Source organism: Chenopodium quinoa, unplaced genomic scaffold (genome assembly GCF_001683475.1).
Source record: "Chenopodium quinoa cultivar QQ74 unplaced genomic scaffold, ASM168347v1, whole genome shotgun sequence".
Lineage (NCBI taxonomy): Eukaryota > Viridiplantae > Streptophyta > Magnoliopsida > Caryophyllales > Amaranthaceae > Chenopodium > Chenopodium quinoa.
The window spans coordinates 2,309,024-2,333,859 of NW_018744502.1; the positions used below are offsets into that span (position 1 = coordinate 2,309,024).

A 24,836-nucleotide genomic window follows, 5' to 3' on the forward strand; every position below is an offset into this window, starting at 1 on the left:
CAACGATATCAGCAATGGCAGCAGCATCTGCTGCGCCGCCACAACTACCACTACTTCCACCGCCATCGCCGCCGATAACTCTCTCTCTTCCACTCCTTCCTCCGCCTCTCCGAAAACCTCGACTCCTTGTTCCAATCCTCGCTCTTCGACTCCGACACCTACGCCGACGCCAAAATCGTCATCGACGACCGTTAGGGATCTGGGAATTTTTTTTTTAGGGTTTAGGGGAAATTGAGAATTTTTATTTTCAGGTATCATAATTTGATGTTAGGAAGTCTTAGAAACAGAAAAATTAGGATAAATAAAGCCTCATCATATTTATCCAATTTCAGCCATTTTTACCTTAGACCCAACCCTTTAAAACCCTATTATTTAATAACTCTTTAAAAGCTCGTCCCATTTAAATATTGGATTGATAAAACCCTTTTATGAAAGGGATGGGTCAGGGCTTTAAATAGGCCCTTAACTCATTGAACAGGTCTAGTTATAAGCTAAGTTATACAAGTATGTCTTATAAGCTTTGTCTCAATATATAATTCAAGGTTGTTAGGATCGGAATCCTACCTTGAATCGATGAAGGGGGGTGGGATCGAATCGACATAACGGATCGTAGGATCGTAAGATCCTACTTAATAACGAATAATATTATATATTATGCTATAAATTGACTTAAAAGCATTTCTTCTATGGGGTTTCAATGCTAAAAGACATTGGTTTGCTTATTTGTCTGTATGGTAGTTAGAAGATTAATAACACAAGTTTAAATTAATAAATTATGTGCAAATTTGTCAAGAATGAGACCTTAACTATGACAATTGCAAGTTGTCAATTGATAAAATCATATTAATGTCTCGGATTCGCTAATTTATTAGCGGTGATTATTGAATACATTAAATTTAGGTGCATATAACCTAATGGGCAATAAAAAAATATGTCAAAATAAATCAAAGTCTCATATTATAGTAAAATGTTGGATCAGATCGTAGGATCGTAATAAAATCGTAGGATCGTGTTGAGATCTTACCACTCATAATTAATATCGGAGTAGGATCGGAAGATCCTACAAACTTTAAGATCCTACCAAAGATCCGAATCGATCACGCAATTTTGGATCGTAGAATCGTAGGATCGTAAGATCCGGATCGGGATTTTAACAACTATGATATAATTACAAATCAACTTTATAGAATTTATGCTGATTTAAATGTATTGGTGGTTAAACTTTTGCACTAATAAACATAAATAATATAGAAAAATACAATACCACCAACTAACATAACATATGAAAGTCAATTAGTTTGTATAAATCTTGCACTGGTCAAAGCAGAGACTAATCCGACGAGAGGTTTTCGATATTTTTTTTTTTTTTTTTTTTTGGTGTTTAGAGAGCCGCAAAGGCGAGTGATGAAAATCGATTCCAGAATCACCTGGCACCGGAAGAGAAGCTTTAACCACTTAAGCCATCCCTCTTCGATATTGGTCATATTGATTTAGTTGTTACACCGCTTTGCCTAAGAATACATTTAGCTGGAGTATTGTTTGAAAAATGGAGTAAATTTGTTAAGCAAAGTTGCTTTGAAGCGCTATTTCAAGATATTAATGCACCTTTGCTGCGAATGGATACAGAACTGCTGTTGATCGTATTATACTAACCTTGAAGCCAGTTCGGGGTAACAAATGTTATGTCTACGCTTTCCTTATGAAGCCCCATGACCTTATTTTAGCATGTAACTATGTAAGCACCATTCTAGATATTTGACCACAGTCTGAGCCCGACAAATTTATTACATAGTACATTGAGCTTGCCGTACACCAGAGATCTAACACGCACGACCTCAACTTTAAGACTATCCACATAGCAACCACCTAGCAACTGTATTTTAACAATCTACGGGAAACGGGAAGAAAAGTAAGCAACAATGTACTTCTCACATCATTATGTTCTTGTAAAGTGTCATGAAACCTGGCAGCACCAACATCAAACAAGTTGCAGAATTACTAGATCGGACAGATATCTTCTAAACTGCAGAAGAAGTAAGAGATTTAAGATATTAAACAACTCTGCAAAGTCAATCACTATTTCAACTGGTATCTCAAAAGGAAAAGAAAATTCATTGGGATAACCAGAAGTTATACCTCATCCCCAAAAACTCAATTATATCGCTCGTAAGAGTTGCCCGCTTTTTATTCTGAAATGCTATGGATGCCGCTTTCCTCAGTAAAGCAGAGCCAGCTACACATCCTATCAAGGCTGGGTTCATTGTCCTGTTAAGCAGTTTAATACAACAAAGGTATAAAAATAATTCAATGCTTAAACAATGGAGAGAATGGAGAATGCATAACATACCCTATTCCCAGATCTCCTTCAGCTAGTTTTATGCATTGTCGAGCCCACGATAAGTATACAGCGACACTGGCATTAGGAGATGGTCACATCATAAGCAATAGTTCTCACAAAACAAAGCATATTTTGGCTTGTATTGTTATCAGTCTAATACATTCGATCACCAGAGTGGTCAGAACATATTTTGGCCTGTATTGGCAGTATAATTATTTTGGTCAGTTTAATACATTTGATCACTAGAGTGGTAAGAACATTACTTAATTACCAAGATCCCAAAGTAATTTTAGCAAAAGGCTATATAATCTAATAGCCCAATATCCTGAGGATTGTAATAGTATTACCAATGTCATTTATTATGCTATCTAATCACCAGTCACCGCCTCATCTTTAACAAGCCTTCAACTCAAATTATTATTGTTTTAAATACATGTCAATCAAGATTTGAACACACAACCTTTCACTTGATTAGCAAAGATGTCACTATCGAATCCACGCAATTATATTGTTCAGTTTATCACACCGTCCTATAATATGTTCCAACTAAAAGAGAAAACAATTCAATGAATAACGTAGATGCACCTTTATTATATACAAAGTATATACTATTACATTTACAGCCTATCAAAACTCACAAAAAAATTAAATACCTATCATCAACTTTACTTTATTACTCATCAAACCACTTTGTCCACAGCTATTTTGAATTGCGTTAAGTTTAAAAATAAAAAAAAATAAAATAAAAAAAAAACATTTTAATATCATAGGACGTGCAATCAACCAAGGTATCGCTTGGGCCGATAATTAGTTTTAGTTTACAGGCATAGTGAGCTTACCTCCCAGAGAGTATATCACCCTGACCACCACAACGCCTAGGAGAACCAAATATGCTCACTGAACAGACTGCACACAGCATGAGCAAAGGAAAACCAAAAGATTAATCATTGAAGCTGAAATCGCACTAAGAAAATGCTCCCATTAGTTGGTTGACAACAAATTAATATTAGCATGACTAAGACAAAATAGCACCTGCATCACCATCACAAATGAGATCAGAGTTCCCTTTCCTCAGAACTGTTACACCTCCAATCCTAGAGAATTCAGAAACTTCCTTCAGTTAATATACCAATGAATTCTTAATGCTTAGCTCACAAAGTTACATATCTAACCACCTATACTCGTTTAAAAAAAAAAAAAAAATACAAGTTCAGCAATAGGTTAAATGCACAATGGGCACATCCCAACCCCTAACACTAAGTCACTAACATTGAACAGATATAACGGAAAAGAAGAGCTGGTATCTCTATGCCTGTGTCACTAAACAAATTACCTCCATATTATGATGCATTACACCTATCCAATTTACTTATGCTAGGAGAAAGCAGGGTTAGCTAGGTCATTACACCTGAGTTTGTGACACATTTGAATCAAGAAGGGTAGGATGGGTAATTGTCACGAAGTTAGTCACAATAGTAGTGGAGAAGAAGACTGAAGAAAGATATATGTGGTGATCAATAGTTGAAGAGAATGTAAGAAAGATATACAGTAATCTAGTGAGAGAAAGTTAATTTAAGGAAAGGACCAACCTATCAAAAGTCGGCCAGTTATAGTTGGCGATTCTCACCTTCAGTATTATCCATACAACTATATCCCTAATTCTTCCCCCAAAATATGTTTTTTTCCCCCTATTTCCCATGATTTTAAGAAATCAATCTGATTATTAGTGCTATAGCACCAAAAACATCATATAAGTTACATTCAAAATGCTATTGGGCCTGATTAAAATGCTGCAAATATAGAATTAAGAAAACACTAAAATACCATGGCTGTAGAATTAAATTATCAGAAAAGAGAGTTTTTCTTTTTTTTTTTTTTTTTTTTTTTTTTGAAAAAAAGTCTCCTTCGATCTTCCCAATGACTTGCGTACATAGATGATATAGTAGACACTTGAAGTTTAAACACTCATCACATCATCATGACAAAAGCATGCATGCATACCTTTGAAGGTACATGCATCACCATTAGGCTGATTAAAAGCTACAATATGTCCAGCAACTTGGCTAAGACAGACAGATAGTACACTGCCAAACAGTCAAACTTTATCAGCCACTTAATGATGCCTTAAAGTCCAACACCAATTGTCACAACAAGAGAAGCAGTACAGAGATAGCATTAAAGAAAAAGAGAACATTAACTCAACTCCAAATCCACTACAAGGAATTGACTCAACTCCAAATCAAATCTTATACTTCGTATACCTAGCATTAAAGCAAAAGAGAACATTCAAATGTCCAAGAAGAAAACGTTTCTCTCAGGGAATTAAAAAAGAGAAAACAATGTCATCATGGCTTCAAATGCTGTCAAGACTCAATACATAATCCAAATGGATACATGAAACTAGGACCATTGCATAGGACCTCAACTATGGAAGCTAGAACACACCATATAGTCCATATTCTAAAAACCAAAAGTTAAAATTTAAAACACACAAGAATCTTGAAAGGTCATCAATTTGACTGTAGAAGTCCCCCTTATAACTTCGAGTTGAGTGTTTATTTTATTTTTATAATTTTTATTTTTTGAAAGCCAAGTTTTAGATTAGATAGAATATTACTTTTGCTTGTTCATTTTGCTTGGTGTATTTTCCTCCCCCTTATTCTAGCGGCACTTAGTTCAAATCCTTAAATGTTATCACTATAGAGAAGAACTGCAAAATTATAAGTACATCTAAATGATTTACCCTTTAACAAGAGACAGTAGCTCAGCTGAAGATTCTTCTTCATTTACTTCACAATTGAGCACTTTCTGCACAAGGCGCTTGTACTCATTTACATTGGGTGTAAGCACAGCAAAAGGATAACCGCTAACCAGATCAAGAGAATTGGTTACAAGAAATAGTCCATCCTGCAAAACAAAGATTGTAACGGAAAAAGAATTCTATCACATGCAGTATAGCGATCAACACATCCTAATTGGGACTTAGGAGGCTATATATAGACATTGGATTATTGTTAATACTGATGTGTAGATAGTAAAATGACATAAGTGGAGTTTGATGTTATAGTAAATCATAAACACTTACCCCATCTATAACAAGTGGGACATTCAACTGGCGAGCATGTTTTATAATTTCACTCACACAATCCTGCACATCAAAAACAAGAACACATCAGAATTTGAAATAAAGCAATAAAACTGTTTAAGAAATTAGAACAGCAGGAATATTTTGTACAAACAAAATGAAGGGCCAGCACAATATCATTATGGCTCATGTCAAGCGATGTGACAAAGTTTTACACTGGCTGTCACTGGCCTACCGCAACCCTCCTCGCTTGGGACTGGCAGCGTAAAAACCACTGGCGGAGTTTTACAATGAACAGCCATTGTCAGTGGCATTCACACATAAAATAAGTATATGTAGGCAAAAGAGGTTTAAACCATAGAGTACGCAGTAAAGTTGAATAAATACAAAATTAACCCAAAAAAAAAAAAAGGTATCAAGTAATGTTAGATAAAACAAATTCGACTGAACTTTCTTCAACTACAACTTTCCTCTCCTCCAACCCATACTTATACGATGGGCTCAATTTTATTTTACAATCACCGCTTCAAAGATAAACAAAATATAAAGCATAACACTTGATTCACCCATTCAGGTGGCCAGTTCTCACACTAATAGAAAAGTTGCCGGTTGTGTAAACTATAGAATGATGCCATTACTCATATAACATTAAGACAATTAATATAGGGGTTGAGAATAGACAACAATCTTCCAGAATGCACGAAGGTCAGGAAGGCATACCAGAAGAAATGGATCCCTCCCAAGGCCTGGGCCAATAACAAGACAGTCAAATCGCTCCATCCACTTCTTAACTTCAGAAAGAACCTTATTTGCAATAATTCCTTTGTCCTCGTCCCTGAAAAAGATGTTCCACATTACCACAATGTCAAACACAGATAGTATAGATAATCAAATGGAAGCACCACGATCCAGCTTTACTTGACATTATATGACTCTTCCAATACCGGGTGCACAATCAGCTCAGGACTGTAGCATTTTATGATTGGAGCTGCATCTTTAGTGCAAAAAACATGTGACAAATCAGCACCCTAAAATAAAGGAAAACAAAGCCACCAAAACTCAGGTCCAAATCAGTGAAAGAAATAGAAAATGATGCAATTTATAAAATATTATTAGTAACATGGAAATATACTAACAATTTTTAAGGCTGAGATTGCTGCGAAGTAAGGAGCACCAGTGTATTCACGACAACCCCCAACAACAGCTATTTTCCCTGACACATAGCGGCTTGTATGTCAGAATCTTTGAGCACACTCCAAACAAAATAACTAGAATGCCTCATATGCCAGATATTTAGGGAGAAATTACAACAGCCCAAGAAATACAGCAACTTCTGAGGAACAGCTTGCATATATCTTGTTTCCAGAAGAATAGCTATGAACTTAAGAAATAACAAACTATATTGAAACACGTCAATAAATTTGTTCCTGAAAACGAAATTCGTATCTTGTTATAAAATCACACATTCACACCCAACCTTTCTTTATCATATAGTTGAACCATCTTTTGAGAACCTAATGTTTAATATTTAGAAGGTTTCGCACCTGCTAGAAGCAAAGGCAACCTTCTGATTAAATACATTCAAGAAACTTCAATGACAAATTACAAGATATCGTAGTTTGTTTTGCCATAGTAGATTTTCAAATTACATTAGTACATTACTATCAAGCTATAAATACCCTCAATGGTTGGATGTATCTCACACTTATATTATGCAATATTAATTTATTTTGGAAAATTAATAATTTTTCCAAGATATTAGCTTTGTTAAGCAATAGCTGCTGCTTAGACACAGGTCAATTATTTTGCTCTCCAACAGTTGAACTGCAGCTACATTTAACAAAAATTGCAAACAGGTCATTTACATCCCCCATTAGAGTTGCTCTTATAGGCATATAAAAATGCATTGAAATGCTTGAATAAAACTTCCATTTCTCAGTTAGTGTTGATAACTCACACCTTGATATTTCTCCAGTTGCTACCTTTTATAAGCTACTATTAAATTTCTGAGTATTTTAAACCCAAAACCAATCAATCTATATTTGTTGCAGCGAAAGGTTGGTACTTAAATCACACAAATTCAAGAATAAATAAAACACTTTAAGCTAATTGTATCTATAATTTCCTGAAGAACATCACAGTATATCAAATACTGCTAAAATCAACTTACACATACAAGTAAATACAATGCCCTTTTTGTTCCCAATTCGATACAATCAAAATCCAAAAGCTTAGCAGCAGCAAAAGAGAGATGGTATGAACTCACCAGCCTGTCCTTTATATCTTGATAAGTCAAGGGTAGGAGTGATCCTTCTGATAATTTTCATAGCATCGGCCTCCATCACGCTCATTTTCACAGAGCAATTTTGGTCAGGGCTACCTCCTAATGATCTTATCAAGAACTGTTGCCGTCTTAAAACAGCCGAGAATACTGACACTGAACTTTTTGCTGCATTCAAACTTGTTAACCGGGTACTCATTCCATGTCCACTTAGCATCAACTAGCACTCCAATCTCCTAAACAATCCATAAAATGTTAACCAACCTACCGAAGTTAGAATATTTCTATAATCAAAAGCACAAGAAAAAACTTTGTGGCAAGAGAATATATATGGAGTATACAGTATTAGGAAGAGGGGGAATAAGAGTTCATTCGGGCTGATACTTTCAATGAGAGTTCATTAAAAGCAAGTCAAATCTAATCAGCATATCAGCCCCCATGCCTGAGCCGGAGGGGCGGCCACCTGCGCTGAAGGAGCGAAGGTCCATTTTCATTATTAGTAGACATATGAAGTGGACAAAATTTTTATTTCTATACCAGCAGACGAGGGTACAATAAAATGCAGACTAACTTTTCTGTTTGAAAATCACTTCGAGAGTTATCAGGTACTAAGCTGGAATTTGAACGAAGGAGTACAGAGTACACCAAATTCTTGTCTTCCCCTGATCACTTCAGCAAAGTTAACTTCATCTGTAATCTTATTTTGAGTAAATTATCAGGTATTTGTGTAATCCTCAGTCGGTTATTTTCTTACTGTAAGATATTATTAATTTTCATACTGCTAAAATTTCTTACTGTAAGATATTATTAATCACAAAACTTATAATGCTTTTCCATAGCAAGATTGAACTATCTTAAACTAGGGGAAACCGAGACGGTATCGAACTATGAGTATCTAAAATTAGATATCACCCAAAGTTAATCACTTACTAATGAAATAAACTGCAATTAAACTATGCTAGATAACCATAAGAAACTGAATCATCACAGCAAGAATTTACAAAAAAAAAAAAACAAAAAAACAAAAAAAAAAAAAATTAAATAACATATAAATACAGTAAATCATTTACATGCATCCCATAATCGTAGATTGGATTATTGCACACAAGCAAAGGAAAAAATAAAACGTAACATATAATAAAATTCATATAAAAACAAATAAAACAACCACATTTACAGAACTAAAATGAAATTACACATAGAAAAAGAGATTCAAAAATGGAATGTTATTAATTTAAGTAATTCAAAAAATTGAACATCATATATTTATATAAAAATAAATAAATAAAAATCTTAAATAAGAAAACTGAACTGAGTAATTCGATTGAAAGATAAATGACATTACGCCAAAATAAAAAGGACAAAAACGAAGTCAAATAATCAACACACATAATCGAATTCAGTAATCAGATTACCTAAAATGAAAATCAGAATTAGACAATTAAGTATCTAAACAAAATTAAGATAATAAATTGATAACCAAACCCTAAAAAAAGACTTGTGTACTTGAAAAACTGACATTAACGTACCGATTGAATGAGTGATTAAGCGTGATTATTATGTTTAGACTTAGAGAGAAACCGCTGGCCAGGGTTTTTGGGTTTTTGTTTTGGAGAGACACAGCCCTTGAGCTAATTCTTTTCTTATGCTTCTACCACAAACGCCCTGTTCACTTATTGACAATTTGCAGTTAGTGGTTGGTTGTTGGTTGTCCGCGATTTAATTTACTGGTTTGACATCGTGTCAGCATTGATGGTTTATATTGAACAATAGGTTAAGTTCCGTGCAATATATGGTTGTTAAATAATTATAATGAACAAAACTTTACAAAGAAAGGTATAAAATATAATTAATCGACTCACCAAGTATTATAAAGTATGAATGAATAAAATAAAAAATTAGTAAATTAGTAAAAAAAATTATTAAATGGTTTTAATAGAAAATTGGAAAAATATAAACTAATAATCTCACCTTTAGTCGGTCTTCCACAAACAATCCCACCTTTTGTAATTCCAGAAATAATCCCACCTTTTGCCCCTATCTTCCATTAACAATCCCTGACCGGTTGGATTGATTTGGTAACCGATTTTCTTAAGTTAAAAGACACGTGTAGATTTTTAATAGGTTTAGTCCGATTTTTAATAATTAAAAAAAAACAAATCTAATTAAAAATAAAAATAAAGAAGAAAACCCCCAGCCCCGCCACTAGCCCAACCTGCCACTGCACTCCTCTCCCCATCCCTGCCCTTGCATTCTCCGGCAACCACCACCCTGAAAACACCACCAGTCGCACACCCCTTCCACAACCATCAATTTCGCACAATCCCGGAGTTCAGCGATGATGTAATTCGAACACACGGAGTTTTGAGATTTTTCGTGGGGGTGGGATTTCATCGGGGTGGTACTTGGGTTTTGTGGGGTTGTAGGCGTGGGTTTTGTATAGGTGGGTTTCATGGGGTGGTTTTTATGGAGTTTTTCAGGCTAAAGGTTGAGTTTTTAGGGCCAAAAGGAGTTATTTGGGGCTGTGGGTGGTGTTTTCGGGGTTATCATTGGTGTTTTTGGGGCTGTGGGCGGTGTTTTCGGGGGTGTTAGTGGTTTTGGGGGCTGTGGATGGTGTTTATTTTGGGGCTGTCAGTGGTGTTTTCGGGGTTGTGGATGGTGTTTTTGGGGTTGTGGGTGGTGTTTTCGGGGTTGTGGGTGGTGTTTTCGGGGGCTTTCGATGGTGTTTTAAGGGCTGTGGATGGTGTTTTCGGGGGCAGTCAGTGGTGTTTTCGAGGTTGTGGGTGGTGTAATTTGAGTGAGGCTCGGGTTTTGGGGGTGGTGATGGTATTCCGGCGTGGTTGGGGGTTTCGTAGTGGCCTAATGGGTGGAGGTGGCGGTAAAGGGTGAGGGTTGGGGTGACCACGGTGGTGGCTGGTGGTCGTAGAAGAGATTAAGTTTTAAAAATAAAGGGAATTTTTTTTTAACCTGTTTAATAGGTTGTAGGTCAAAGGGATTGTTAGTGGAAGATCCCTATCAAAGGTGGGATTATTTCTGGAATCTAAAAAAGTGGGATTGTTTGTGGAAGACCGACTAAAGGTGCGATTATTAGTTTACATTTTTCCTAGAAAATTTGATATTTTAGGAAGTTTACTTTAGATTTTATATAAAGTGAATGTCATAAATTAGATACAAACCTTCTTTTTCTATAAAAATTTTAAGCAAGTAAATTTAGAGGGAAAATTTTTAATAATACATTGTCAAGTGTCATTTTTAGTTTTGCTTTTAGCAGAATGTAATAGATTTGATCTTGGTTGTACAAAATTTTTTGAAAATCAGTTGTTGGTTTTTAGCTTTAACTATGCAAAATGAACTTTAAAGGACATTATTATGGGAAGATTGTGAACTTATTCATCTATCATAATTATTACTTCCTCCGGTTTTTGTTAAGTGTTATATTTTGACTAATACAGTAATACATAGTTTTAGGCAATTTAATTGACTTTAATATTATAAGGTGTCAAATAATTGTAAAATAAGATAGTGAGCTAATATTTTATTAAAAAGAAAGGCATGTGATATAAATGTATTACTGGATTTGAGTAGAGAGAAATTGTATTAAAATGTAGTTTTGTGTCAAATAATGGAGGTGTAACATTTTAAAAAAAACGGACACATATGGTAATTATAACACTTAAAAACAGAGGGAAATAATTAAGTACGAATTTTTAATTAGAAATTAATTCTAATTTATTAGTTAATATCTGCTAGTTTATGTTAAAATATAATATATAAAAAAATAAAAAAAAGTAAAAAAATAAAAATAAAAGTATTTATAAACCACATAGTGTTGTTAATTTATAATTTTATAATAATTAATAGGGGTATTAAACAATCATTATATACAAATTTTAAAGTAATTATTAATAAATCATTAACAATTATTACTTACTTATTTAATTATTAATTACCAAATTATTAATAAATTAATCAAAAATTAATGATTAATTTGTTATTAATTATTAGTGAAAAGTAAGGATAATATAGTAATTTAATGATGAAAAACCAAAAGTAAAAGACTAGCTTTTTATTTTTGCCGAAAAAGTCGGCTTTACAGCCAGTAAAAAAGTCATGTACTATCAAACAAGTTTTTTTGGCTGTTTGACTATGATAAAAAGCTAAGAGTGTAACACCAATTATTGTAAATGTTGACTTAAGAGCGATTGGCCTATTGCTTTTGCCACAACTTGCTGGTGGCAGATGTAAGATGTTTTGCGAAGGAAGTGGATGTTCCACGTGATCAGGCAACCTTTATTTTTGCTAGATCAGAAAGATTAAAAATGCGTTGTCTAGCAAGGTTCGGGCCAAGAAGTGAGAGCAGCTAAGAGAGTGGAACATCTGATTAGGTGGGCTTTTCCTAGAAAGGGGTGAAATTGTTTAAATACAAATGAGGCTGCAAAGGGTAATCTCGGAAGGGCTGGTGCTGAGATCATTATTCGTGGACATAGGGGACAACTCCATGAGATGTTTGGTGGAGTTTGTACATGCACAAAGGCAGAGCTTATTAGGGTGCTACGTTTTTTTGGCAGTAGCGTGGAATGGGGGGTGTTTAGGGTAAAATTACCCATGACAAATGGACCAATCCGGACCTGCCACGTGTCCACCACGTGGGCCAATCAGCGTCTGCCACTTGTCACCCTAAGAGGTCCAACATGGACTAATCAGGCCACGCCACGTGGCCTCCCATATGCCAAATAGGCAAAAATGGCCACCAAGGCCCAAAGTCCGAGAGAAGCCCAATTTTCCCTGGTTAACCTAAACCTAGGATTGGCACGCTTCTCAAGACTATAAATACTTAATTAATCCTCATTAAAGGGGATTCAGCAATTAATGACTCTCACCTAGAGAAAACCAAAACACATTGATCACTCCTCCCCTAGAGGAACCAGATCTCCTACCTTTACTTTCCGCATTTATCACTCCTCAAACAAGTACTAACTTGATCGTCGGAGGCGGAGCTCCTACCACAAGGAGTCTCCGTTTGTTTTGCAAGTACAGGCGTCCGGTTCCAGTCTCGGAATTGTAACTCTCCCGCAGGACATCAGAAAACCCCGAAACATTTTGGCGCCGTCTGTGGGGAGAGTACTTCTGAGATGGCATCCACGTCTGTACCGACTCCTGAAGAGAGGCGTCCCCTAGACGACCCTCAAGTTCAGTCGGACCATGATACTGAGGAAGAATTTAAAGTTGAAGCTCACACAGCTTCAGACGGGACCCTAAGGGCCCGGCGCACCCGTCCTACCGAAAGGAGGGAACGAGAGGCTGGTCCCAGTCGGCCAGCCGGCCCACCGCCTGAGACTCAACAGGCGGCCGAAGGATCTGCTCCTATTACTAGGACATAACTCATGACTCTCATGAGTACTTTCAAGGGAAAGATCCAAGAGCTTGTCAATAAAAAGGCGACTGCTCCACCAAAGGAACAGTCGGCCAGATCAAACAACTCCCAGTTGAAGTTACATGCGCCTCGCATGAAACTACTGGGTACAACCGGCAATATACCAGCCTCCGAGCATCCGGCCAGGCGGCCAACTACTGCAGGCGTCATACGGCCGAATGCAAAGAGTCAGACGGTCAAGCTTCTCCACCTAAGAGCCTTAGGTGGCAACCTACTACAAAGTTAATCTTAGCATTTGATATTATCAAGTGGCATAAGTAGTGTCATAAATACCATCCCACATCGCTATATACATAGCCGGCTCCCATGATGCTTGTCACGAACAGCTTCCTCGGTCGGTTGTTCTACATGTCTAGGAAGCCTGCTGTTTTTCCTTCGATAAAGGCCCGACTGTGAGTGCAGTAGTGGCATGCCAACGTCAAGCCTTTGAGCTTTTAGGCGGCAACCATAAGAGCAGCCCTCATTCTCGCATAAACAGCCGGCTCTATATGATGTTTTATCAAGGTACAGTCGCAAGGTTTCTGCTCAAAATATAATGCCAAGTATACTTGATACAAATGAGTTTGGTTCCAGCTTGTTCTTCCAAAAGCAAACAGCCAAAATACTCGCACATATAAAAATCTCTCGGCCTGCCGAGAGGAGTAGCGCTTGGCTCGTAGTAATATAATTGGCCATGAGAGTGAATGCTTTAACTTGTTCATGTGCTAGTCTCTTATTGTGAAAGCTGGGCATTGGCGTCTCGCCCAAGGAAGCAGGCGGCCAGATGACAGCCGGCCTAGTCCTAGCCACGAAGCATGACAAATCAGCTAGCCATGCTAATGTAGGCGACACCTAAACAGGCAGCCCAATCCGAGCCACCAAACAGCCGGATTGATCACTTCAAGAACAAGCAACTCAAAAGGCCGAGACGAATGAGTTCATGTGTATGTAAAAAATAGGCAGCTAGGCAGCTGTATTTATGTATGGGAAGCATTGAAACCGGTTGTTTAGCCATCAAGTAAATCCAACAAACCACTTGTCTTTCATGAAAGCAGGCGGCATCCTCAGCGAACGCATCAAGCAATGCGTGAGGTGATATGGGTCTTCATGTTTTGTAATGAGGGCCGAGTCTTGAATCACTTTGGTCTAAATAATGCCCAACACGATCAAAACATAATTAAAACAAGCGGCAAGCTGATCATACGGCATCATGTGGCCGAATAAAATTTTGAAAGTTAGCTCCATTGAGAAGAGCAGCTCGGCATCCTTACCAAAGCACCATGTAAGCTCAAAATGAGTGCCTTTTGAAATTTCATAGTATCATGGGTAAACATCAAGAATCAAACGACACATTGCTATTGTTTGTAAAGAAACAACCACCATGTGTATGCACGCAATAGCAAGTCCCTTGTATGTCTATAGACAGCCGGCCTAGTCCTAGCAACACAGCAAGGAGGCGGCTCTAAAACACATCCGGCTTGGCTGAGTTCAGATGGTCGAAGCATTCGAGAGCAGGCGACATCTAGGTGTCGTAGCTCAAGCTAGTAGGGGGCACTTGCAACCAAAGAAGCTAGCCATAGTAAAACATGCGGCACATGAAACACAATTATCGTGCTAAGTTCAAATATCATGCTGAGATTTGACGTTGATGCTGGGTACGAGTACATGCCAAGTAGATGCTAAGCTATCCATTCGTCCAACCAAGTGTGTATCCATGTGTTTGAAGAGCCGCATGAAGTGATCATCCAAGCCAAATTTATGAGCCCAAGAGTATATAACTCAACTTGCTAAGTTAGGAAATCCTCATTGCTCTTATTTCAGCCGGCATTCAGTGCTCAGACGCTCAATAAAATCAAATAGCCGGCCACCCTTGTTAATGAAAACAGGCGGCCACAAGTGCTCTTCAAGACTCAAGCCCAGTCCCAGCTAGACTCACCTTAAACAACCGGCACTTGGTTGAAAGGGCATGAGCAAAAGTGGGTCTTCATACTTTTTAAATAGGGGCCGAGTCTTATGATCATTTTTGTCTAAATAATGTCAAGCACGTAAATAGCATGCAACCGGCATCATGCGCTAGTCACCTAGCTTCAGCCGGCATTTACATTATGGCTTATTGTATTGTGATGCAATGAACAAAGCCATGATTAAACGACACCTTTGTTCACATGTAAACAGGCGGTAAGGTGGTTAACCTTCGAACTTGGCTAAGCAAGGAAAGCAAGAAAGCCACTAACCGGCAATGGAGCTAGCAATGTTACAAAGCAAGTGGCACATGCTCACTTAAAAGTCAGTGGTTAACTAAAGTGGGCAGCCCTTATTGGTTGGATATGAGAAAACCAGAGCAACCTTCGTATTTTGTTAGACAAGCCATAATAAGCATGGATGGCCGAGATCATCAAGCAAATCATCATGAGAACAACCGGCAATTTCTTGCTAAGTCAGAACCTTTATTGCTCTTATTTTAGTGAACGGATGCGCAATAAAATCTAGCAACTTCTCGTGGACGCTTCAGCTTGGGTAGCCGGCACTTCGATGGCACCTTCATTGGTCCTCACAAATAGGCTAGCAGGCGGCAGCTCAAACTCCAACCGGCACATCATGGTAACAGCCGGCCTATAACCAAGCATGATAAATTTTAGGAATTCTTATGGCAACAAGAGTTCTATGGTCACAAGAACAGTCGGCATTTAGTGGTCGGATGACTCAATGAAATCAAGTACCACCTCGTAGACGCTTGAACTTTAGTGGCCGGCACTTCAATGTTTGGCATTGATAAATAACACTACATTGGTCCTTATCATTATTATGATTTTCCCTCGAAAAAAAAAAAAAAAATTGCCTAAGGTTATTAAACCCGGCAGCATAGCCACTAACCAATTGAAGACCGTCTCCCTTCAGGGATTACCTCCACTTATTTGTGTGACAGTAAGAGAGGCGGCATGAATAGTAGTCGGCCCCCTATACAATGAAGTCTCGTAGCTATGAAAGCAACCGACTCTCATTAATAACACCATCCATCCTTTATGGAAGGGAACTAGGTGATCCATCTGCTCTAACACTTGAAATGATTTCAATACTTGATACTGATTCAGAGGGGCAGGCCGCCTATACATTTACAGTCGCCTACTCTCCATTGAGTATTTCACTTTATCATCAGAGGGGCATGCCGTCTGTACCTTTACAGTCGGCTACTCTCCATTGAGTATTTCACTTTATCATCAGAGGGGCATGTCGTCTGTACCTTTACAGTCGGCTACTCTCCATTGAGTATTTCACTTTATCATCAGAGGGGCATGTCGTCTGTACCATTACAGTCGGCTACTCTCCATTGAGTATTTTACTCTATCTTCAGAGGGGCATGTCGTCTGTACCTTTACAGTCGGCTACTCTCCATTGAGTATTTTACTCTATCTTCAGAGGGGCATGCCGCCTGTACCTTTACAGTCGGCTACTCTCCATTGAATATTTTACTCTATCACCATAGGGGCATGCCGTCTGGACATACAGTCGATTCCAAGACAAACGACCACCCTCCTATACTTAGCTAAAAAATGATCAGGGCCTGGCCGACCCTGTGCCTAAACAGGCGGCTACCCTCCTCTTACTTAGCACCTACGTTCACCAAGAACTAACCAAGGCCACAAGCCGAGTGATCAGTCCAGGCGCCAAGCCAACTGATCCAATCTTTAAACTAATACGATCTGTCCCAACATCATAGCAGGCGTCCGGCGGCATCCCTCCGGATGAAATTCGTCGCAGAGAGCAGCTCCCTTTTGGGTGGAACATTGCTCTATAAACTAATTACACGGCACCTATACGACTGTCCCCAAGGGCAACCACGTAGCCGTTTTTGAGACAAGGATAACTCTATCACTAACCAAACCAGTGGTAGCAGTTGACATCTGAGTCAGATGACCGCCTGTATTACTTGGGATAAATGCAGGGGGTACCTCTTGAGTTAATAGCCAACAAACATTGGCGAATCAAGGGGTCTAGCCGGCCTTCGCCGCCTGGTACCTCTACTTCTCAAGCAAGAGTGACGACGACTGAGTAACACCAACGTTAACTCATAGTCACTCCCTCAAACTTGGTATGGAACCTAAAAGGTTTGAGTAGACCGCCTGTTTTTTGGCAAACAGGGGCACTCAAACCCCTATTCCTACTAGGTAACCACTCCTTGGGTTAATAGCCAACAAACATTGGCGAATCAAGGGGATCAGCCGGCCTCCGCCGCCTGGTACCTCTACTACTCAAGCTAGAGTGTGACGGAGACTAAGTAACTCCTATGTTAACTTATAGTCACTCCCTCAAACTTAGTATGGAGCCTAAAAAGTATGAGTCGCCCGCCTGTTTTTAGCAAATAGGGGCTCTCAACCACTACTCCTGCTAGGTTAACAACCTTTGAGTTAATAGCCAAGAAAAACTTGGCGAATCAAGGGGACTATTCGGCCCTTGCCGCCTGGTTTCCCTACCACTCAAACAAAATAGGCAGTGATTGACTAACCGCAAGGTTAACCAGTCGCCCTCCTTAGTACGGAACCTAAAAGGTATGAGGAGTCCGCCTGTTTTTTGGTAAACAGAGATACTCGACCACTATTCTTACTAGGTTGGCTATACTTAAAGTTGCCGTCTGTAACCCAACAGACGTAGCTACTTTGGTTGGACGTCCTGTCTGACGCCTGCTTCTATGCAGCCACCAAAGCAGACAACCAGCCATCCCCCAACGAAATAAACTAAGTACCGAACTTAGTATATTGAATCAAAAGAGGCCAACGGCCGAATAGTGCTAAACGCTTATCCCTTGTGCAATAGTTGACAGTCCACCTGATCAGGGGCTATCTGCATAGTAGGGCAAAGAATCGGCATCTGTCTAGTTCGGCGGCAATCAATATTATGATTGATTAACTTTGAAAGTGTCATACCGCCCAAGGTATCAAAGTTTTCTAAGTTAATCAAGTCCATCTCCCATTAGAACTAGACAAGATGCCGACCTAGCAAAGCTTCGAGGGTCTAACTTTCGAAAGGAGCAATCCCTCCTGGAAAGAGAAATAACTCCTTCCGAGGGGCAAATGTTTAGGGTAAAATTACCCATGACAAATGGACCAATCCGGACCTGCCACGTGTCCACCACGTGGGCCAATCAGCGTCCGCCACTTGTCACCCTAAGGGGTCCAACATGGACTAATCAGGCCACGCCACGTGGCCTCCCATATGCCAAATAGGCAAAAATGGCCACCAAGGCCCAAAGTCCGAGAGAAGCCCAATTTTCCCTGGTTAACCTAAACCTAGGATTGGCACGCTTCTCAAGACTATAAATACTTAATTAATCCTCATTAAAGGGGATTCAGCAATTAATGACTCTCACCTAGAGAAAACCAAAACACATTGATCACTCCTCCCCTGGAGGAACCAGATCTCCTACCTTTACTTTCCGCATTTATCACTCCTCAAACAAGTACTAACTTGATCGTCGGAGGCGGAGCTCCTACCACAAGGAGTCTCCGTTTGTTTTGCAGGTACAGGCGTCCGGTTCCAGTCTCGGAATTGTAACTCTCCCGCAGGACATCAGAAAACCCCGAAACAGGGGTCATAGGAGAGTTTAGCTTACGGTAGGTTAGAAGATAATCATGAAGCAACTAGTCGAGGAAGCTCCTGCTAACTCTCTATACATTCTCTTGATTAGAAAATGCAGATAACTCTTGCATCGGGAAGGTTGGGAGATTACTATAAGCCATTGTTATTGTGAGCTGAGGATATAGATGGCAATGGATCGGATTCAAATCGGGTGGAGCTTCACCCGCATCCATCCATTATTCCAATCACTTTATCCGCATCCATCCATAACCCGCTTTACCCATCATCTATATCCGTCCGTCCATCATCCGCGGATGAAACGGGTGGAGCGAATGACTAATGGATGAGTATTGAAAGTAAAAAAAAAAAACAAATCCACATGACTCTAATCTTCCGTGATTTATACAATAGTTTTTTTTTATTTTATTAATAAATAAGGAAACAATAACAATATATTGTTTGAAAAAATTAATTTGTTAGAAAAAAAAATAAGTAATTTTCTTGCACAATTCATATTTCATTATTAAAACTCTTAAATAAAAAATCTAATATATATGTTAAACGGGTGGATGGATGGTTAGCGGGTGAAGTAGAGTATCATCCACATCCGATCCGATCCATCATCCACTCCATCCATCACCTGCTTCTCATCCATTTATTTCGGGCTTTCGTCCATTTATTTAAAACGGGTGGAGCGGATATCCATATAATATTGCCATCCCTAGCTGAGGAGAAAAAAGTCGCGGATTGGCTTGCCAATCATGGTGTTAACCTCACACACAAACTGGTCTTACTTGAGGCGGTCCCTTTGGACCTTCGTGCATTTTTATTGGAGGACTTGGGTGGAGTGACTCGAGCTTGGATGGTTCCGGTGTCGGGTAGCTAATGTTGCAAGTTGAAGATTCGAGTTTAGAGTAATTGTGTTTAGTTTGTTTTGTTTTTTTTTGTTTCGTTTTTTCCTTTTCTTTGTGTTTTGTGTGTGCTACGCCTTTGTTTGGTTTAATATTAGTAAAGGAAAGAAAGGGAAAGGATGGAAAGGGAAAAGAAAGGAAAAGAAGGGAAAGGAAAGAAACTATATAATCTAATGTTTGGTTTGATATTAGTAAAGGAAGGGAAAAGATAATTTGTTGTTTGGTATGACATTAGTAAAGGAAGGAAAGGGAAGGGAAAAGTAATTTTAAGCTTGATAGATTTAATTTCTTTCTTTCCTCTCAAATTCCTTCAATTTGGGAGGAAAGGAAAGAGAAGCTTTTTATGAAGGGAGTTTTCCTTCCATTTCCCTTTATTTCCTATCAAATTACGACCAAACATAGAAAGCCATAATTTTCCTTTGTTTTTTTTTTCCTCTCATTTCCTCCCTACCAAAAAGGGTCGTAGTCTTGTTCTTTACAAAGGCTTTCACCCTTCCCTACTTTGTAATTACAGTATTAAATTGCATTAATTCTAAAGCATTAAATTTCCATTGCAAATCTTAACGTTCACTACTCCTGGATTTTTTTTACGATTATTTCATGAAATGAGACTGAGCAATAGCAAAATTCACCAAATTCCATGAACCTTTTCAAAATTCACCAAATGCCACTGAGTTTTAAAAAAATTCACCGAGTGCCATTAATGACTGACAGTCATTAGTTGACCGTTATTTGACCCCACCACTTGCCACGTGTCACCTTCTGATTGGTCCGCTTTTTAAAATAAAAAAATTAAAAAAAAAATAATAATAACAAAAAATTAAAAAATTAAAAAAAACAACAAAAAAAATTTTAAATAAAAAGGGAACTCAGAGGTGGCCAGCCACCACCTCCTCCCTGCCGTCGAGCCCCCTGCCCACCCCAAAACTCTAGCCACCACCACTCCCTGCCGCCGGGGCTAGCACCGGAAGGTGCGCCGGCCGCCGGCGACCCCTCCTCTTCCACTCCCCTATCCCGTCGCGACCCCCTAACTCGCAAAACCCAACCCCCCCTTCCTCCACCACCCCAAAACCCCACCCCCCTTCCTCTCCCTCTCCGTTGACACCAACCACTGCCAAATTAGGAAAATTGTCATATCGAAATGACTAATCCTTTTTGGCAATATCTCATTTATCTAATTGATTTGTTATGCTCAGTACGCTGGAAGTTCCCCTTTGCTGGAGCAGCAACTCTGATATCGGTATAAGAGTTGCAGTGATGTTGAGAGAACAAGTATATCAGAAGACGAAAATTGTTCGGTATAACACCAACCACTGCCAATGGAGAGGGAGAGGAAAGGGGTGGGGTTTCGGGGTGGTGGAGAAAGGGGGGTGGGGTTTCGCGAGTTAAGGGGTAGCGACGGGATAGGGGAGGGGAAGAGGAGGGGTCGTCGGCGGCCGGTGCACCTTCCGGTGCTAGCCCCGGCGGCAGGGGGTGGTGGTGGCTAGGATTTTGGGGTGGGCAGGGGGCTCGACGGCAGGGAAGAGGTGGTGGCTGGCCACCTCTGAGTTCCCTTTTTTAAAAAAAAATTTGTTGTTTTTTTTTATTTTAAAAAACGGACTAATCAGAAGGTGACACGTGGCAAGTAGTGGGGTCAACTAACAGCTGTCAGTCATTAATGGCACTCAGTGAATTTTTTTAAAGCTCGGTGGCTTTTGGTGAATTTTGAAAAGGTTCATGGCATTTGGAAAATTTTGCAATTGCTTAGTGGCATTTCATGAAAAAACCGTTTTTTTAAATTTTTGTTTTTTTTTTTTTAGAAAAAAATGCAATGACTGGATAATAAGAGTTGTAATATATACTCATCATTTGCGTAGTCGGATCAATATCTCCTCTTCCAAATCTGATGAAACTCCACTTTTTCTTATGCCCTCTAATTTAATTGATATTTTCTAATTTGGATTATGGACATTGTAATCATCTTTGTCTTATTGGTGGTTTTTCATTATATCATGGAAAATGATGAATTTAAATAAATTGTGGTATTAAATTAGGCGTAATGAATTGTATTACTCTCTCCGTTCCAGAATACTTGGAACGTTGGGGTGGACACGTAGTTTAAGAAAACTACAAGCGGGTTCATTTAAAATAGTTGTTTATTGTATGAAGGATTCTCTTTTGTATTTTTATATTGTAAGAAAACAACAAGAGGGGGTGGGGGGGTAGTGAGGAGAGAAAAAATGTGGGATTAAATTGGGTTTTAGGGTTTGTGGTTCCAAAGAGAGTATAGAATTATTTTTTTTATTAGTGGTCTCATTCCATATTTAGTAACGTGTGTCAAGTATTTTGGAACGGATGAAGATGTGAACCGTGTTAAGTATTATGAGACGAAGGGAGTGCAATGTTCATTGTAAGTTTGTAAGTTTTATTTTCATATTTTCTTATATATTTTTCTTTTTAATGGAAGCCTATAACTCTATAAGCATTGTTTATTAATTATTGAAATAAAAATTTTGGGTTTTTTTTTTCATCTGCTATTTTTTTAAAGTCATCTGCTAATTTATTACCTACTTTTTCTTGAATTGTTTATTTTCAATTAAGGAGTCCATTTAGCTATTGAGCCTTGAGGTACTATATAATTTTTGTTAATTAGTATTAGGTACTCTTTAGGTACAATGTTGATAGTACTTCAACCTATCATAACAAAGTAATGAAATAAATTAGGAAAAATTGCTTTAAATAATACCACCTTTTACTCATCCGCTAAAAACAAATCGACCTTTTGTTTATCTCTAAATAATACCACCTTTGGATGTTATTCGCTTTAAACAAGTCATGACCTGTTGTTGACTTGATTAATAGGTATATGGGACACGTGTCAATGTTTGACTGGGTTAAAAAAATATAATTTTTTTTAATAGTTTAATTTTTAATAGGTAATAATATTAATTATTATTATTATTTTTGTAAAAAAAAAACAAATTAACCCCCTCCCCCACCAGCCACCCCTTCCCCTCCCTGCCAAGGCTGCCAGTGCCAGCACCTCTTCCCGGCTGTCCGACGCCACATCCTCCTCCTTACGCCGGAGAAGCCGACCCTAGCATCCCGCCCCTCAACCCTATCGCCCATCCCTTCGCATCCATAGCCACCCCCACCCTCATCAAAACTTAAAATTAAAAAAAAAAAAATTTAAACCCCCCCCTTTGCCCAGCTCCCCTTTCACCGGTAACCACCACCCCGATTTCGGGCCCCCTCCCTTCATCGTCCCCAATTTCGAGCCTTTCCCCTTTACACAACCATCATTTCCGACTGGTTGGGGTTTTGGGGAGGTGGTTTCGAGGAAGGGGATAGGTGGTAGGGGGTCGGAAATGGGGAAGGGAAGAGGGGGGAACTGGAAATGGAGAAAGGAAGGGGAGGGGCACCAAAAATGGCAAAGCGAAGGGGGCCGAAAATTGAGAAGGAAAAGTGAAGGGGGGCCAGAAATGAGGATGGGAAGGGGAAGGAGGCCCAAAGGGAAGGGGGATCGGAAACGGAGATGGGGGCTAAGATGGGGTGGTTTCAGGTGGGGTGGGTCAGTGGGGGTGATGGTTTTCGGTGAAATGGGGGGCTGGGTAGGGGGTTGATTTCAAAAAAAAATATTTAAAAAAAAATCAGTTTTAATTTTAAAAGATATTATCAAAATATTTTAATTGTAATTAAAAATCATTAAAGTTGTTATTAAGAGTTAATTACATTATTAAACGAAGTTATTAAAAAAAAAAAATTTAACCGGTCATTCAGGTTGCAGGTTAAATAACTTGTTTAAAGCGGACAACCTCCAAAGGTGGTATTATTTAGAGATAATCAAAAGGTCGACTTGTTTTTAGCGGACGGATGAAAGGTAGTATTATTTAAAGCAATTTTTCTAATTAAATACTATAAACATGTTGAATTATATAATGAAATTGAACCCTATAAAAATCTGAATTTCAAACTCATTCCTCTCTCCATGTTCTCTCTCTCCACTTTTTCTCTCTCCAATTTTCAAACTTCCATTTTGACGTCATTAAACTCTTTTTTATTCAACAAAAAGTACTAATATTCATTCAAATTTTGCATTAAATACTACAAACAAGCACAAAATTGTTCCATTAAATGTGAATTTTCAATTTCACATTATCAAAATGGGTTGATATGATTCTTGGAATAAGGAACAAATCATGCATTCACTACAAGTCTACAAGGAAGGTTGAAACTAGATTTGAATATGAATTCAATTATTATAGTTTTTGACAAAAATTATTCAATTATAACTTCGATATTTGTATTATTTTAAATGAATTTAACATCAAATGAAATCAAAAGTGAAGAGAATTTGAGTTAAATGGGGTAAATTATTGTGTAAATGAGGTTTGTTGGGGAATTAAAAATTGTTCCCTCCGTTTTCTGTAAGTGCATCGGTTTGACAGGCATATAATTTTAGGAAGGTGAATTGAATTGAAAAAAATAATTGTGTAAGGTTTGTAGGAAGTACAAAAGTTTCAAGAGAAATAATGGAGTTCTAATTTATAGAAAAAAAAAGTAAGGGATGTAAGAGAAAAGAAATAAAAAAAAAAAAAGTAATAGTTGGGACCATATGATGAGAGAGATATAATAAAACAAAAGAGAAAAAAAAAATCGATCGCCAAGAGGAAGTGATGCATTTAAGAAAAAACAAAGGGATTAGCTTATTTTCCCTTTAGTTTCATTAATTTTCTCTCCATTAAACCCGAATATTTATCATTTCTCTTTCTTCCAAATAATTAAAAATACTAATATAAGTCACATTACTCACATATTATCTCTTTCATGGTCAGTATTGTACTTGAAATAAATTGATCATCCACTGAATAAATACAAATGCAAATCGCAAATTTTAAGGTGCACCTACAAATAGGTGCACCATGTCTATAATTTTGAATATTTAGTAAAAAAATAAAATATGAACAATCGCAAATTTTGAGCATGTAGTACATTAAAATGAACATTTAGTACAAATGAACATTTAGTTATTAAAATGAACATACATTTATTTATTATGAACATATTTTAAACAATTTATTTTATCTTTATTCGTATATACATTGGCACATTGTATTTGAACCTGTTTGTTTTTAAAATGAACATCATAATTTAAAATAAGAATATTACACTATTAGAATTTGAGCATATAATTTTTGAAAATAAACATTGAAATTTTAAATATAATCATTACATTATTTTATACTCCGTAATGA

General features: G+C 38.0%; 1 protein-coding gene across 2 annotated transcripts; it reads right to left on the bottom strand.

The window, feature by feature from the left end:
* Positions 1-1,355: 1,355 nt before the first annotated feature.
* On the bottom strand, positions 1,356-9,389 carry LOC110697984 (ATP-dependent (S)-NAD(P)H-hydrate dehydratase). Of its 2 annotated transcripts, XM_021875382.1 has the most exons (12): positions 9,234-9,382; positions 7,690-7,940; positions 6,560-6,636; positions 6,342-6,451; positions 6,144-6,258; positions 5,424-5,486; positions 5,082-5,245; positions 3,371-3,432; positions 3,178-3,244; positions 2,348-2,413; positions 2,137-2,265; positions 1,356-2,023 (listed from the first exon to the last, which is right to left on the bottom strand). In XM_021875382.1, the coding sequence occupies exons 2-12, from the start codon at positions 7,919-7,921 to the stop codon at positions 1,999-2,001; spliced, it is 1,110 nt and encodes a 369-aa protein (XP_021731074.1). In that variant the 5' UTR covers positions 7,922-7,940; positions 9,234-9,382; the 3' UTR covers positions 1,356-1,998. The 2 variants fall into 2 exon arrangements, with proteins under 2 accessions (XP_021731074.1, XP_021731075.1); XM_021875383.1 differs by lacking the exons at positions 1,356-2,023; positions 2,137-2,265; positions 2,348-2,413 and adding an exon at positions 2,414-2,533 and having other exon boundaries at positions 9,234-9,389.
* Between the last annotated feature and the right edge of the window lie 15,447 nt (positions 9,390-24,836).

Excerpts from the sequence above, each read along its gene's own strand:
- LOC110697984 (XM_021875382.1), bottom strand. The coding sequence starts at position 7,921 with ATGCTAAGTGGACATGGAATGAGTACCCGGTTAACAAGTTTGAATGCA. Across the intron at positions 3,433-5,081 it reads CTACTGTCTCTTGTTAAAGG|GATTGGAGGTGTAACAGTTC; the intron begins GTAAATCATTTA and ends TGAATTCTCTAG. Across the intron at positions 2,266-2,347 it reads GAAGGAGATCTGGGAATAGG|GACAATGAACCCAGCCTTGA; the intron begins GTATGTTATGCA and ends ACTGCTTAACAG.